The sequence below is a fragment of the Aptenodytes forsteri genome, unplaced genomic scaffold (genome assembly GCF_000699145.1).
Source record: "Aptenodytes forsteri isolate BGI_AS27 unplaced genomic scaffold, ASM69914v1 Scaffold118, whole genome shotgun sequence".
Classification (NCBI taxonomy): Eukaryota; Metazoa; Chordata; class Aves; order Sphenisciformes; family Spheniscidae; genus Aptenodytes; species Aptenodytes forsteri.
In genome coordinates, this window is record NW_008795859.1 from 1425681 (window position 1) to 1442870 (window position 17190).

Below are 17190 nucleotides of genomic sequence, written 5' to 3' on the forward strand. Positions count from 1 at the left end.
CAACTTTTCCAGGTTAGTGACCACACACGTTCTTTTTAAATAGTAAAAATACATTAAAATATTTTAATTTGGATGAGAACATTTAGCTGAAGGCTATTTACTTACAGAAAGGAAAGTATACTTAGGAGATATCAATATGTATAACTCCCTGAGGAAAGTATTTTGTTATGAAATGCAAATAAGGTTAACGTAGAATTATAGCGCGGTTTTAAAAAAGTTTTGCCTGCTCTTACCCTGCAGCTACATAACTGAAAGGTGGTGTCAGACAGGGAATGGGTCCTTACAGACAAAATGTCTGAGAGGCCTCTGCACATCAGGCGGACCCTTGTGTTTCCCTGTCTCTGCAGTCCCCACTATCACTCTCCCCTCTTCTCGGTGCAATATTCAGGTCTGAAATTGAGAAGCTGTGCTGTGAAATGGAAAACGCGAGCACGAGCTGTCACAAGAGGCTTTAATCTAGTTAGCAAAGGTAATGACAGCACTGAAGATGTATTGGCATGCTGTCATGGTTTGGAAGGGCCTGGTGGGCTGGACGCTAACCGGCGTGGCTGTTACTTAACGCTGTGGCCAGATCATATACCTCTGTCTGCTGTACTCCCACCTTCCTTTTGCTGGGTAGATGTAAGGTTAGCCTGGGCGGATGCTGGAGATGGAATTCCCTTGTGGAAGAAAGCTGAGCTCCACCTTTTGGCGTGTTTGGGAAAGGCCAGGTTCCCTGTGAAGTTCAGCCAAAAGTTAAGCATGTAAATGCCTGCTAATTCCCCAAACTGCGGGGAAGACTCTTGAAATGACAAGGCATTTTAAAATAGTTATAAACAAAAAGAGTAGCGGGTGTCGTGTCGCGTTGGCTTCAGTAAGAAAAGTCTTGGAGTAAAGCAGCAGAGTTACTGAAACGGAAAAAAAAAAAAGGCACTTAAAATGTGGTCCGTAGAAAGTTTGCATGCTCGATAAATTTTTTTCTCATCTAACTTTTAAAGCGCCCCTTCTCCCCAAGTGTGCTCTTGTCGATTTGCGTAAGAGGGTCAGAGAAGTAAGACTTCGCATTCGGGGTAAAACATAATTACTTCAACAGAGCCTACTTTGTGGGGGAACGATGGTTCTTTCAGTGAGAACTGCTAGTATAGCTATCAAATATCCTACTTCCCTCAGGTGAGACTGTTTAGTCTATTTTGAGTATTAGTCTTCTAAGTTTCTCAAATCCTCCAAAACCAAGTCTTGTAGCTGCTGGTAGGGATTAGAGGTCTGGACTTCAGTTGTAAAGATTTGCAGTTCTAACCCAAATTGATAAAGCCTAAAAGATGGTGAGGGTTCCATTTGAGTCCCCATCCCTGGAAGTATTTAAAAGACATGTAGATGCGGCGCTTAGGGACATGGTTTAGTGGGTGGTGGTGTTGGGTCGACGGTTGGACTCCATGATCTTAGAGGTCTTTTCCAACCTTAATGATTCTATGATTTGGAAGCGAAGGTGGTAACTAGTGCACTAATCTGTGAGAGAGAGATCCGGCAGTCAGGGATCTATAGAACTGACACGCATCAGCAAAACAACTACCTTCCTTGTAAGAATAAACTTTTTTCCTCGTTAATTTAGAACTCCAACTATGAGAGTATACAGCAGACTGCAAGAAGCATTGCTGAGCAAGCTCACGAGCTGGCATATGATCCCACTTACATGTCGCCGTTTGCACAGTTTGCATGTGACAATGGATTGAATGTGAGAGGTAAGATTTTTTTTCTCCTCCTCCCACTCCTGCTATCTTTGAGAAATCTTAAGCAAAGTGAAGTTCTGTTGTTCCAGAATCCGATAGGAAAACAGAGCGTTAAGAAATGTGGTTGGCAGCAGAGCGCCAATCTAGCGCGTGGGGTTTGGCAAGGACCCCAGCTCCTGACGCAGGTCATCCCAGGCCCCGGCTGATCAGAAGCCTCCTGTGGGGAAGCAGCTGGAATGCAGAGAACGCAGTGCACTGATATATATATTTTTTTTTTTAACCTAATATGTACACTCCTGCTCCAGGAATCCTGCCTGGCACAAGTTCTCCGGGCTCTTAGGAAAACTGTACTTGACTTGTTCCTTGGATTTGGGTGTGTGGGTGGCGGTGTGTGGGTGGTGGTGTTTGTTGTTGGTTTGTTTTTTTTAAGGTCTTCTATTGATGCTTTTTAGTTGAGATTCTGCCCACTCTTTGGTGTTGGTTTGGGGTTTTTTTGGTTCAAACTTCTGACCCTTGTACCACTAGCATCCCCGTCCTGATCTCTCTGTTGGTTTTATTTCCTACGCTCTAGACAGATACTGACACCTGGCAGAGTTCAGAGTCCTATCAAACACCTTTCTTTTTCTTTCTTTTTTTTTTTTAATAAATAAATAAGTAAAATTCTGCTAGTAAAGATGTTCTCATTATCTCTGATCAGGAGGGCAGGATTTCCTGCAAGACCCTTAAGCATCTTTCCTAAAGGTGGAGACAATAGCTCTTTGGGCTCCATGTTGCTACAAAGCTCAGTCATTCGGGAACGAAACTGCAGATCTCCCGAGTCCACAGGACTGGTTTGACTGTCTCCATAACGAAATACCTCTTCTCTGAGCTGTTCCTCTAGGATTTGAGTGTATTGCTCTTGCTGTTGAGGTTTGAAAAGTGACTACTAAAAATGTTAAGTAGCTTTTAGAAAGATATGCAGTAATATAGTGCTGGAGAAAATGCTAAAGAGGTGTTTGATTTACAGTAGAAATTCCTGAGAAGATACCGGCTTTCATTGCAGCTTGCCTGTAACAAAGCAATGTCAGGTTTTTTGTAATCTATTAAATAAATAACTAGTCTGCTTGAAAACAGGCTTTCTGCTCTGCCGGCTAACAGCAGTGTTCGAGGTTCTGTACTCCTTTTAGTAGTTTGTGATCTTACTATAGCTTAAAAGGAGAGCGCTTTTTTGCTGTGTTAAATGTCATTGCTACCCTCAGTTGTGTTCTGGAAAGGAGGTGGAGGAAGCAGAGTTTTTGTGTCTACACAAAACAACTTTTGAATATTCAAGCTGTTTTTTAAAGAGCTTTCCATGGGGGAATGTCACAGATTATAAGAAGATGACCCACTGCGGTTTGACGCAATAGTTTTACTTTTCTTATATTACAGGGGGAAAACCAGATGACATCACCGTCCTTCTTTCTATTGTGGCCGAGTATACAGACTGATCTGCCCGGAGTGTCAGCTTCTGACGTTTTTGTTAGCCCCGAGCTCCTAGCTTCACACATACGGTTTCCTGCTGGCAGGATTGCTTTCTTCCTTCGCAGCTGATCTCGGCAGCCGGTTCTCGAGCTCGTTGCCTGTCTTGAGACGCAACTGAAGTCCTTGTTAAGAACCACTCTCGTAGTACACTGGTCTTTGTCTGCCAGCAAGAAATGAAGAAGCTCAAGGCTTGAAGCATGTCTTTCAGAGCTTAGTCATTGTCCTTAAAAGGGGGAGGATCAATCCCACATCGTTACTGCGTTCGAAATGTGACTTACTTTCAAAGGAGTAGGATTGGTTTATCATCTTTCAAACTAGATTCAATAGCTAGAACCTCTCTAAGAGGGCGTATTACTCTATTTACTAGAAACATTCACTATTCATTAAAGGGTATGTTACAGAACACAGTTTCATAAGCATAGTCTTGTAACAGTGATAGCTGAGGTTTCGTGTTTCTAAGCTCCAGTTTTCAGGAGATTTATAACTGCTGTAAACATTCTGCTCTTGCCATACATGGTGTCAGCCTAGGAGCCTTTTCTAGTACGAAATTTCAAAAAACATACTTAGTTCAAGTTATATGGATGCAAATGTGTTTTGTGATTTCAGGTGCTTAACTGTGATCTTAAAAGTTCTGCAGATCATTCGTCCGTAATGGGCCTGGTATCTGGATGTTTTGGCTGTGGATAATGCTGGGGGTTTTTTGTTTTCTTTTGGTTTTTTGACAAAAATCTTAACTCAGTCTCAAAAAGCCGAGCTGGCCAAAGTTGAGGTCCTTTCAGCATTTTAACCCATCTCACCAGCGCGGGATGATACGGCATAAATGCTACAGTGGGAAGTTGCACAAAGAACAGATCATCCTCAACTCTGAACGTCTTCACTTTTGGTAGATAATTCTGTTGTTAACGAAACATAATTTGTGTTAACAATTGCCATTCTCGCTTGTGTAGAACAGAATATGCTGCACCAGTTTAAGTCCAGTTGATCCTTATCTTTCTGATTCTCAGACAAGCACCTCTTTCTTAGGCTGTGGCAGCAGCAGTAAGTACATAAATGGAAACTCTTAATGAATAATCAGAAAAACTTACATTTCAGTAACTAAAGTTTAGGGTTTTCGGAATGAACCTTAATGATGTTTACAGTCACCTAACAGCCACTTTGCAATATTACATTTCCTTTTGAATTACAGTAGCTCACATTCGTTCCCCCCGTTCCAGCAAGCTTTCCTTTTTCTTTCCCGAGGTTCATACAAAAAGCTGATAGCTGTAAAGATATATATATTTTTGGTCAGTTTTTCATTAACTTTTTTGCTGGTAGAAAAGTATGTAGAAATAAATTAAAGCCATGTTTTTATATATAAAAAGTCGGGTAATGTTGCTGTTTAGGTGAGTGCAGTTAAACTCGGTCAGTAAGTAATCTTACCTGCTCTCAAAAGGAGATTTTTACTACCTGGTTTATTGTATTAAAACTGTTTAAGTTTGAGGTTACCTCAACTTGTTTAAAGAATTTTTGTGGACTTGTACTGTATATTTGCGTAACTATGTCAAGCTTTTATTTAAGATCATTTAACATGTACCATGTACATGTCATTTTACTATATTTCAATGCGTCATGCTTGTAACAGGCATTTCATTTATAATAAGTGATTAATTTGGAAGCTCTTCAGTAATTTATCTGCTATTCCTAAATTGGCATGTTAGCTATCTATTTTAAATCATTACTCGTCAAAATGCCTTAACTACCCTAACTTGACCAAAATGCTATTTTGGTGAGGGTATGGGGAGGATTATATTAATGAAGAAAAACTAATTAGTTTTGCGATCCGTGGAACAGCGAGTGGTGGACAACTTTGCACAAATCGTCAGTCCTTGTTGTTTTTTAAAATTGAACAAGCTGTGTCCAGCTGTCTCGTTAGAAGGAATGTATTCACGCTGCAGTACAGGGCTTTGTTTCTAGCATTTGGGAGGGGGGGGTCTCTCTCAAATCTGGGTCTCTTTACATTTTATTCTCCAGTATTTACTGTCACGCTTCTTGATTAGAGCAGATTTGATCAATTGTTCTTTCCCTTGAACTTACCTTAAAATGATGCCCCTGCAGACCTGGGCTGTGCTGCACTCGGACCCCTCGCTCTCAGCGCGCTCGTCCCCAGCCCTCGTTATTTTTCCCCCCCGCTTTCTAGAACTATACACCGGGAGATGCGTGCCGGTCGGATGGACGCGTATGGCGAAGGTGCTTACCCCCGCCTGAGGTGTTGCGTGCGCTGTACTCTGCCGCTGCTGGTCCGGGGTCTGGAATCCCCGAGCGGAGAAACTCGGCCAGCCTTCTCCAAAGCTGAACCGTGCTGCCTGGCGGGTGTGACGCCAAGCCTCGCGCTCTCCGTTAAAGCCGTTCTTAGCTGAGCAGTAGCTACAAAGCCATTTGCCTCATATCACATCGTGATTATTACTTTTTTTTTTTAATAATGAACAAATTTGGATTTTGATTTACAAATCATGAGTTTATCCCTCACCGGACACACCAAAGACCAGTAAAGCTTATAGCTTTTCCATCTGTTTATAAAGCAATACTGTATTATAAAGAATTGATATTTTTATCACATGCTTGATTGTTTTTGGTTTTCTTTTTTTTTCTTTTTTTTTTTTTTTTAAGATGTGCACTCTAAACATATCAAACCTATTTTCTTCCTATGAACTTAAGCTGTCTGCGCACAATAAATTTTTGGGAAAGGAAATGACAGGGCCCATACTATCGAAATAATTTTAAACGATGCATGAAGCAGTAACACTTCCTAGGAATTAGATTATGGTGACCGTTCACGAGAGGAACGTACAAGAAGGGTGTTCCGTGAAACGGCAGTGTGCGTGAGCGGAGCACAGGCTGCCTTTCAGCCGCTGCAGGGGGGGCGTGCGTGTTACAGGAGCTGGTGGTTTGGGGGCGGTGGTCGGAAGGAAGAGGAAGAGTTCCATACACCGGTAACCACGTAACGTAACGGGGCTGGCAGGAGCTGGGATTTCTGCAGCGGCGTTACTAGGTATTTGGGTCAAACAGGGCTAAGATGTGGTGAATTGGAAAAACTCTGTGGTTCCTTGCTACTTTTATGGCTATCTTTGGGAGACCTGCGACATACAGTTTCCCTCTAAATGCACTTTCTTCCTGTTTGTGAAGAAGGTATGGCCGAAAAGAAACCAAACCGAAAACCAGCTTTTGGGACCAGACAGTTACGACCGAGTAAAGGAGAAGGGCGAGGCGAAGGTCTGGCGAAGACGGGAGGGATTTTGTGGTGGAATCTCTGTCTCCCGCTAACGGACATCCTTTCTCCAGGGCAAAAAACCAGACTGCGTGTGTAGGAACTGACTGTATGAAGTAGTTTCTTACAAAGATAGCTGAAATAATGAAGCAAATCTGAGTCTGTATCTAATGAGGATGCTTTTTTTGTTGTTGTTAAAATGAGACTATCATCTATGCTTACCTAAGAGGCAATTATGTGAATTTCATGTCTGAGGTATAACTTATGCAGGAATAGTTCTGTAAATACATTTAAATGAATTGTAAAGATATTTAATAAATATAGTATTTATACTAAAATGTCTTGGGTTTTTTTTTTGAAGTTGACTGCAAAACCTCTGTTTGTCAATGCAGTGATGTCGCCGCCCGTGCTCGGGGTGTTGGGCTCTCGCTTAGGCCTTCGAACAGCGTTCTCAACCCCGCGTTTGAATGACGAGGCAGGGAGAGGGAAAAGAACAATGCAAGTCTGAAACACAAAAGCCCCTGAAACTCCTGCTTTCAAACATCGCTTTTATTTTTTTAAAGGCATTTCTATGACAACTTTGGTTATTCAGTTCAATGCCAGTTCTACACAGCTTCTGTAAAAACACCAGCTATTCTCTAGCACCGACGTGTTCGGCTATGCCAGAGTGGAAGGGTTTATTTTTCCAGCACTCTGAACTTCACCAGAGCGGCTTAATTTGCCTGAGGCGATAACACAGCTTGACTTCTCTAGTGAGAACGTACTGGAGAGCTGGACATCCAAAGCAGGGTACCTACAGAACACATAATACGCAAATCTCAATCTAGTCAATCACGCCCTCAATTTGTATTGCGTTGTGACAATGACCCGTGCTGGTGGTTAACGTAAACGGTGAATAAACGCTGAACCTGTACTGACAGCACTCGCTACCGAGTTGAGTTTTGTCCTTTTCTTATGTCTGTCTTGCGGAAAAAGGAAACGGGCCCCGTTTGAGCAGGATTCCCGCTTTCCAGGCTGTCTGAATAGGTAGTGGTGAAATGCAGTTCACCACACAAGCTCAGAATACAGTTTCCATCGGGTTCTAACTTGCAGAGGAACTGCAGTTAAACTTCTTTCTAAAACTAGGAACAGCTCCGCAATTACCATGTCAAACACACTTTTATCTTTCAAGGCAGTCCCCGATAGTCTTCACTTGGATTCAAACGCTTTGTGTTCCTAGAGAACTTGGGAGCTCTGCCCACTGCCAGAATCCTCTTCGGCGTCGCTAGGTGTTGCTAAGCTGTGGAAGGTGTGACTGATGGCATCCTTCTCCTTACAACAAACCGCTCCAAAAAATAAGGAATGAAACTGGAAAATGCAACATTTATAGAAGTAAGAAATTGCATGTGATACAGAATTTGGGGGTTATTGGGTATTTCTGAAGCTTTTGTCACTTTAAAAGCACACTTTAAAATCTTTACCGGTCTACAGTGTTTCCTAGTAAAACACACCTGCCATCTGTGACTATTGCCAGCGTTACAGTTAGCCAGGGTAGTGGCCTTTCTTGTCAGCTACGCTGCTGTGAAAGCCGGTTCCATTGAACCGCCACGTGGAGAACCGAGTATCAACGTGTAGTAACCCCCAGACTACGGGTAGTGTCCAGCTCAATACCAGCTAGGGTATTCCACTGTAAACGCGATGGGGAGCCTCCTCACCTTCTGATAACGAGACTCTGTTGCCTCTCCTTCCAGCATCGCATGGTCCTCTGCCTCGGTTATGGCTGTTCCAGCTACGCCTGTCGTACCTTTCTTTGCGACTCTGGGAATACTTTTAATCTCTTGTTTTGCCAAAGGACTCGTGGTTTTCGCCGACCCTGTGTTCGGTGCATTTCCATTCCACCGTGGCTTTTTGGAAGCAGCTGCTTCTGCATTGCTAGCTTTATCCATGGAGGTTTTTTCAGATTTACCCGTGCGTGCCTTCAAGCTGGATTGGAAAGAGTGGGTCAGGTTAGTAACTGGTTTTTACATGGTTTTGTTAGAAAGTCTTTATTTTCTGTTAATGAAAAGCATTATGGCTTTAGATTCTTCCCTTCCCCTCCTCCTGCAACAGAACCCCGTGGAGATAAAGGAAAGCAGAAGCTAGCACGGAGTGCGCTCTGTTGCACCAAGTTTTATTGCTCTGTATGATGCCAACATGTTCCTGAACCTGTCTAGATCACAGAGTGCTTTCCTATGAACAGAGCCTCCAGGATCCGTACAATGCTTACCAACACCCTGCCAGAACGAGCAGATCACTTCCTTTCCATCTTAAATCTGACTTGGCTGGAAAACTAAACTCCAGTTTTCCATCCCCTTAGGCAGTCTGCCTCCCTCACCTGCCCCAAAGCCCGCCGTTACCTTTCCTGCCGCTGTGAAACGCAGGGAGGCTGCTGGGAAGCCGTCTCCGTTTCGACATCAGACAAGGTAGCCAAGATAAAGCTGGCTTCCAGCACCGTATCTTCAACGCCGAAAGCAATTGGTCTAAACACAGATATTCAGAGACTTAAACAGCACGCATAATTACACACATCGTGGGAGGAAACACGGCTCGTGCAATTCTATACATAAAGATTAAAAAGTGCCTCCGCTGAAAATCTAACGTATTTGCTGCTGAACAATATGAGATGGCTTCCTGTTACAGTTGTAAATGCACCAATGAGCAAATGCTATACATTATACTTACTCAAACTATAGTTTTAGGTATGTAACAGTTAAAATTGTATTTTAAACAGAAAATGTATTGTTTCTTTAGACTACTACATAAAATCATTGCATGCATTAGACTGAGAGCCTGAAGTGTCCAGGTAACATAGATAGGTGCTCGTTAGTCAGCATGGCTAGCTTAGCAATGCTGGTGCCGGTGTTAAATGCTTTATGCATAATAACAAACTATTCAACCCTGTATCGCAGATTTGAAAGACAGCTTTTGGTACGAAATGAAAATCTGTTTTACTGTTCCAGTTAAACACTCATTGAGTAACCTGCGGACAAAAATCGACCGTAGAGTTGTAACTGCAGCAGTTCTAGATAGGTATGTTCCAAAACGTACTTTCCAGATATGTCAAAATGGATTGAGACGGGAACACTGGTAGCTTCTGAAAATGCTAGCAGTCCCTGAAAAGAAGGGGTGGGTGGTTAAGCGCCGTTTTAAAAACAGAAGATCTATATTAGAATGTAAGTTTATCCCAGCTGCTGTTTACTGGTAAAAAGAGGGGGAAAGTCTACTGCCTCCAGAATACAGTTCTTGCCTTCCCTGCCTGGAGCGTTGCCAAAGAAGCTTCTGCATGTGGAACTTCTGTGGCCACGATGCTTTCTCCAGCACAGTCAGAGCGTGTCTGCCCAGCACTGCAACTACGTTTTTGTTGCTTTAAAAATGTTTCGCTTGCCTTTCAAAGGCCACTGTGAGGGACTCGGCAGTGTCCTGAAGATCCTGGTTTTTAAAGCCAATCCTCAACCAGCTGGTGAAATACTGCTGCTGGTCAGGAGGCCTGGTGGAACACTCCCTCGGCCATTCTGCAGGGACCATGCTGCATCGTCCTGGTCAAGTCAGGCAAATTAATGGGAAATGTTTTATTTTCAAGACAAACTCTTACTTTACCCTCAATTCTTTAAGGCAAAACGTCACTTCAGAATCTACTCCAACTTGGAAGTAGTCAAATTCATCTGGATTTAGTTGTATTTCAGTAAGCATTGTCTTTGAAAAACCTGTTTAAAGTAACAAGAAAGTCAAGGACTCAAAGGAGTGAAGTTTGAACTCAACAAAACTATGACTATAACCGTGAGGTTTTTACATCAGCATCGTTTGAACAAATACTTGTATTTTTATAGTGACTAACAGTAATAAATATTTATCTAAATTTATTTTGTTATTAAGTAAAACAAAAGCCTCAATTTATTTACAGTATATTATATAGATTTAAACATAAAGGCTTTTAACAGAACCTATTTTAGGTTCCACTCTGTGATCTAACCTGATACCTACTGTCGTTCTTGCAAATCTGCTTTGTCGACAGGCGTTCATCACAAATAGTACTACCGGCTGCTTATTGTTGCATAGATGGGAAGACCAAAATGCAGCATGACTTTAACAGATTAATCATAATTGCTGACAATCATCAGAGGACAATGAAGGTGGACTTAGGTTCTTTGTTTTAAATTATAATCTTTTCCTGATACGTAAGTGGCAACAGGAAATAGGCTCTTCAGTTACGGGTATTCGGTTGTTGCTTGTTATCGTTACATTAGTCCGTAGTTGTTACTAGGTGTGTGAGAAGAAAGTAAGAGGGTACTTCCATGATGCGTTATAGTCTCAGACGCATTCAGAAAAATTTTACAGCAGCTTAAACAGTACACACCTATCCAGGAACCTATCCAGTTCTCTTCCAAAGCCAGGCTGCTAACAAAGCATTACAAACTGTTCCCAGTCTTTTGTTTCTCTGCTCAACAGGTTTGGGGGTTTTTTTAATCTCAGCCTTCAACAAGGCCCCATTGCGTGTTCAAATATAATCTTGTAAAGTTCCTTAAAACTGTAGAAATATACACCTATAACACACCCGCCAGCTTCTGCAAGGCAGAGCCCACCACATGCAAACGAAAACAAGTCTAGGCAGAAGGTGTAATTTCTTTCTTTGAAAATTAAACCTGAATGTGGAAAAACCCAAGCCATCGCCAGATGATACGTTCAAAGGACACGTTTTGTTTCAGTGCATACAGAACATTTGCTGCAGGCAATATACTGCATCACAGGCTACGCAGCAAGAACAATGCTTGTAATTCCTCCTTTTTCTCCTTGACTATTTGGTTTTAGTATCTCATTAAATTTTTACCTACCTTTTTTTTCACTTTCTTTCTTACAATAACCCCCGTAAGTGTATACAGTTTCTAAAACAACAAAATTTGTCATTCAAAATGTAATCTTTTTAGTGTCTTTTTATTTTCAGTAATTTCTTCCCTGTTTCGCTCCAGTCAGTTTCCACCGCTTAATCCTCCTCGCTCTCCACTGCTTTAGCCTGTTCTCAGCACAATCTCCGCCCCTACGCTCTAGGCAGTCATCTTTTTCTAGGTCATTATCCTCAGCTTTGCTCATAAGCAAGTATGAAAAACATCCCTTTATTATATGATATACCAGAACCTATTCTTCAAAAACACAATTATAACTTTAAAATTAGTTTGAGTCACACACCAAGAATGTAGATTGTTCTCCATCTCAGATGGAGATCTGAAAATGGCAGTGCGCAGCATAACAGTGTTAGGCCAGCTAACACACTGTATTGCCCTTATACTAAAATATACCCCATAATGATATCAATTCTATAATTACGGCATTCAGATTTAAATAGTTTTTTAAAACATAAAATTATCTCCTTTTTCCTGTCTGTTGCCATGCTGCTGCTCTTGCAGCACAGTAATTACCTCTATTCAAGCCTACAGCAAGCGGCATAATTTATTGCAATTGGCTGCTCAGTCCGGTATCTGCCACGGATACCAGGACAATGTTACTACAAACATACTTTCTTAAAATATATTAAAACCAGAGGGTGGCAGTATGACTTAAAATCTCTCTATATATGTTCCCTCTCTTAAAAATCTCATTCAGCCATAAAATGCATTCACCGTTTATGTTGCAATAGTTATTATTCCTTTAGTTCACCTGTTTTAAAGTCCCAATATTGTTTCATCTTTTGAATTTCCTTACCAGTGTCTTCCTCAGTGTAACTCTTCAAACAAACTTTCATTGGAGTAACCGATAAGGTTACTTCTTCTTGGCTGGTCGGAAAGTGAATCATTATATCAGCCAGCAGCCTATAAAATTTCATTCAACATTAAAATAATTTTACATGCCACAAATTACTAGCTAACATTTGTTACTCACATTAGAAATTAAAATTACTTGGCAATACTGTTGGAAAAACTGCCTTTGGAATGTGCACCCCTTCAAGCGTGCTGTATCTTTTCAATTGATTTATATACCAGTAGGTACGTAAGAAATCTAAAAATACAACTAGTAACGAAGGCAAATTTGTTTCTATTTAATGCCTGTGTATGCTGCCAAATCAGTCTTACGTATATATATTGCTGCTACCTTTCTATATGTATATATCACAATTTTGAGCAAACCTCAGTCCTATACTCTTTATTCAAAAGCTTGCAGTTTTAGAAGTTGCATAATCTTTTTATAAACACAGTATCTAATATCTATACAGAGATAACTTTATACACCTTTAATGGTTTAATGGTTGGTTATTGTGACAAGAGCTCCTGTGCACAAGAAACGCTTCTAACAGAAATGCTGTCAGGAAAAGCGCAGTCTAACTGTTCTTTGCCTTTGCTTGCAAAGACAAGCCAAATCTTGGATTCTTCCAAAGGGCTGCATTTCACCACTGGATTCTTTGCCTATAAAATTAAAGCACTACTTTATTTGTCATAGGTGGAAGCTGCTCACAGGTGTGAATCCAAATTACACATTACACGCTTCTCAAGGTTAGACTGAGTAGGATTAATGGCAGAATGATCCAAATTTCTTACGTTGTACTGTGAAAAATCAAGCACTAGGATACAGGACTTAGGAATTCACCATTTTTGACTGTGCCCTAATCAGATTTTGATTATGTTAATGACTATGAGAGCAATATTGCCTTCTGTGTGATTTTTTTTTTTTTTTTTTCAGGAAAAGTATTTTTGTATTCATTACCTGGAGTGGACTTTAAGTATGTTTGGACACATGTGCTTTGCAAAAACAGCCTGCAACGGATCACATTCTTGAAAAGTCAGATTATATGTTTTTACAACACCTAAGTATAAAGGATAGGAACAAAAATCAATGCTGGTCTGTAATTTTCAATGTTTTTTCAGTATTAATTGTTCTTTTATGAAATCTCAATAGAGAAAGTAACCAAGCAGCTCACTCTAGCTACGTGGAAGTAACTCACCCACAAAAAGAAAACTGAATCAACCTGCCATCTAAGACTTACTTCCTCCTGTTAGTTATGCCCCTCCAGCATCTGAGTTTTTTAAGAATCCACAAGAAGTGAACAGCAACAAGTGCAACAAATGCAGGGGAAAAAAGGCTTCAATATTTAACTGGTATAATAATACAAATGGTGGTGGAATACAAAAGGCAAACCCTACAGATCTCTATGTATTTCTAGATAAGCATGACCTAAGTGAGCTTAATTGTCTTGAGACCTAACTCAGTAGATTATCTCATTATTATTAATACAAGCTAGATTTTTAATAATATAAAACACTGCCTATTTACACAGCACAGCACAGCTCAGCAAGCTACGTCGACAGATGTTGGTTTGAGTTTTGCAAAGACTGATGAATGTACGTGGTGTTCTGCTGGACTGAGGATGTCAGACCTGTCACTGCGTGGAAGAACTGTATTAGAAGTGGAAAGACCCTGTAAATCCTCTAGTTCAAACACCTGCCAAAACAGGATTTCCCTCCCTTCCCATAACACGTGTTTTTTCAGAATTTACTCCAGCCTAATTCTAAATGTTGTAAGCAGTAGGCTGACAATTAATATACAGCATGCATAACTACTGAACTGAAGAACGTTTGTCTGACAAAGCCTGTTATAACTTCATTTTAACAAGGTGATGCACGTGTATTCATAAATACAAATTACGATGTGAAGAGGCTGCAAGTGTTTGGCATAAAGTTCCATCAATAACACTCAGTTAATAATTACACTAAATATTATGTTGTCCTGCTGTTTTAAACTGCTTCTGTTTCTGTAAAGTCACTTTATGTGTAACCTACCATGTTTGCAGAGGAGCTGAAAAGTTATGTGATGATCATTAACATTTGTATAAATGCTGCATTTTTCTACATTCCTTTCCAGCACATTTACACATCTAAACACAGGAAGAATTGACTGTAAAAAAAAAAAAACCACAGCACAGAGGTTACTCACCAAGCAATTTTGCAGTGTTACTTCCCGAGTTTCATACTGTTTATTTCAAGCTCCTGCTTTTATGGCTTCCCCAAACTGCTTTGCAAGCAGACGCTGAGGCAGCCGATACCGATCCTCGCCATCCTCACCCAATACATGGCCAACAGGCCCGTTTGCTAGACAACTGGTCAAAGCTCTCCTGCCTCATACTGTTTTTGAAGGCTACAGGAGAAACACTCCAGAGGCAGAAATGTGATATCCCTTCACCCCAAGATTAAGCTGGTTCAGACTTTGTAAACGGCAGGGTGCAGCTCAGGAGGTAGGCCTTCTAAACATAATTAAATACCAACGCTCTCTTTTGCAGAATTATTCAGAAGCACTTGAATTTAGAGCCATCTACATGCATCTATGAGTGTCCCCCTATAATTTCATTAGGAAATTTGGCTTATTTGCTGCTTACAAAGCTGTGCATAACAATCCATTAAACTGTACCTTAATTATCAATTTACATGGGAGGGATAACTGTTTTTCCTTCTGACATGGTTGAGACACAGCTGTCCAGCAGTAACGTTGAAAAAACATAGATGAGAAGAAGACATATGCATATGCTGACCTTGAAGAATTCACTGATCTTAAGGCAAGCTGAAAATATAAGTAAAATAATTTATTAACTCAAAACTATTTCATACCGACCCTTTCACAAAAAAGCCATCTCTGTGCTTCAGTACCATACCTAAGCCACAAAACCTTTAAATGTGTACATCTCAAAATAAATATAGATGCATCATGCCTACAATCACGTTCAAACTTATCACCTTCATTATTACTGGTCAGAAGTCACTGGTATAATACAGCCATAGGAATCCAAGCTACAGGCATTTAAGTGGCCCTGAAGTGTGAGTTACGTAAACACTTAAAGCTCCGCTTGCGTTTGAGGCATTTGAAGGACTGGAGTTTATTATAAAACAATCTTCCTGTACACCCATCCACATGATACGTACAAATGAGCAAAGACATTACGAGTACCTCAGAAATTCTTCAGGTACAAAAAGAAATTATCTTCACTTCTGATTTCCCAGCTTCCCAGCAAGTTAAGGAGAGTTGATCACTTTTAACAAAGAAACCTCTAGAGAAAACCCTAATTCTGCTGGAAATGGTGTTTGATTAATCAGAGGCATATTAATGGTTGCATTCTTCCTGTGAGTCATACTGGTACAAAACATGTTGTTTAGAGGCAGCTTCTGATGTGGTACAAAACATAAACCTTTTGACCCATGACAACAGAAATAAAACCCTTGGTATTAATCCGGATTTTCTGGACAAGCTTCAGCTTGCGTAACAAAAAATCGAAGAATACTGGGGGCAGCGTAGCAATGAATCTTCCATGATGTAATCTGCATAATTACAATGACAGAAAATATGGCATTTGTCCATATTGAAAGTGGAGGAAGCTGAGCAAGAATGTAACTCAGACTGAAGCGTACCTGTAGGAAAACAACACAATATCCAACAACATAAATACTATGCTTTCAAGAAAGATTTTTAAATTACAGTAAATCAAATTCACTTACACCTTTTTCTATGGGGTCAAACCAAAATTCATCACTAACACGTGCTATGGCATGTATTGCTCTTCCAAACACTAGCAGGAAAAGAAAACAGTGCAATATGCATTCTAAGTTAAAAAAAAGTTATACTGCATTTTCTCCAGAATAATTTAAGAGGAAACATTACAAATTTCCTACGCGTTTCAAAGAAAACCGATGACATGGTGGAAAACATTACTCTTTACTTTCTAGTAGCACAAACACCTTGACGTTTTTGAAAGCTGCCTCTGATGAGGCGCACCTCAAATGTCATCTGTCGCTTTGCAGCAACTGGCATGACGTGATGTCACCACAAATTAATTCAATCTAATCAGACAAAACACCACTTAAGTTAGACATTACATTTGGTAGATGGCAACAAGTTTGAGCAAGAGGTAAGCAATTCGACATCTGTAAAGATGTAGCCCTAAGAAACAGAGAAGAAACCAGTAGTGGGTCTCAAAATGTGCCTTTGCCCACCCTGGCACTGGCAGAGCAGCATTTTGCACGAAATGCTGCGCACAGGTTTAGTTGGGCCTCTGGAAGCAGAACGGCATGCACAGGGCAGCGCCCAGCTAAGCGATGGGTTCTCCACCTGGAAGTTCAACAAATCCAGCCCTCTGCTCTCTAATCTGAACAACCTTCAGAGGCTGCACGTTGCCCCACAAAAATGCCTTTGTCCTCCTGGGCATGAGGAAGAGGCAGCTCCTCAGCTCTGCTGTGACCGTGGCGTGACATGCCACAGCTCCCAGTGCTTCGTGCCCCACTTTGCACAGTCTGAAAGCCCCCACGGGGAAGCCCACCGAGGGCAGTGCCAGGGACCCCAGGGTGCCAGCAGGCCAGTCACGCATCCCCATGGCCGCCGGCCCTGCTGAGCTGTACCGCCCTGAAGCGGCCCCGCTCCTGGGTGCCTGTTTCTCCCACATACACCCCTCTGTCCCAGGCTCGCTGCCTCCCCTGGGGCCACGGGTACCTCTGAGGTGAGCCCCCCCAATGACACACTTCATGGCCCGCCGCGGGCTGCGGAGCCTCCCCCTTCGCCTCGCCCTTCCCCTCACACGACGGCTGCCGAGAAGGCGGGAAACGCCCCCTTGCGGGCGAGGGGAGGGGCCCAGCCCTCCTCAGAGACCCGGATGTAGCCGCAGGGGTGGCTGCGAAGAAACGCGTTTCGGGTTAGGTTGGCCCTTCGGAGGCGCCGTAGCGGGTGATTGGCGTCGGCTTGGCTTCCGGGAGGAGCCGC

General features: G+C 41.7%; 3 protein-coding genes across 3 annotated transcripts in view; 2 read left to right on the top strand and 1 right to left on the bottom strand.

The window, feature by feature from the left end:
- Positions 1-6785, top strand: part of PPTC7 (PTC7 protein phosphatase homolog) — a 23254-nt gene extending 16469 nt beyond the window's left edge. The window contains exons 5-6 of the mRNA XM_009283876.1: positions 1589-1718; positions 3114-6785. Coding sequence (XP_009282151.1) covers positions 1589-1718; positions 3114-3172 — 189 coding nt within the window. The 3' untranslated portion in view covers positions 3173-6785. The remainder of the gene's footprint in view (positions 1-1588; positions 1719-3113) is intronic.
- Positions 6786-7665: 880 nt separating this feature from the next.
- RAD9B (RAD9 checkpoint clamp component B) lies at positions 7666-16134 on the bottom strand. Its single transcript, XM_019473284.1, is given in 11 exon segments — positions 7666-7797; positions 8145-8412; positions 8826-8948; positions 9517-9581; positions 10066-10172; positions 12163-12269; positions 13159-13258; positions 14232-14346; positions 14857-15006; positions 15936-16052; positions 16054-16134. Coding segments are annotated over 11 exon segments (1365 nt in total).
- A 671-nt stretch (positions 16135-16805) lies between these two features.
- The window catches only part of VPS29 (VPS29, retromer complex component), a 5355-nt gene continuing 4970 nt past the window's right edge, over positions 16806-17190 (top strand). The window contains 3 exon segments of the mRNA XM_019473265.1: positions 16806-16930; positions 17076-17097; positions 17100-17189. Coding sequence (XP_019328810.1) covers positions 16806-16930; positions 17076-17097; positions 17100-17189 — 237 coding nt within the window.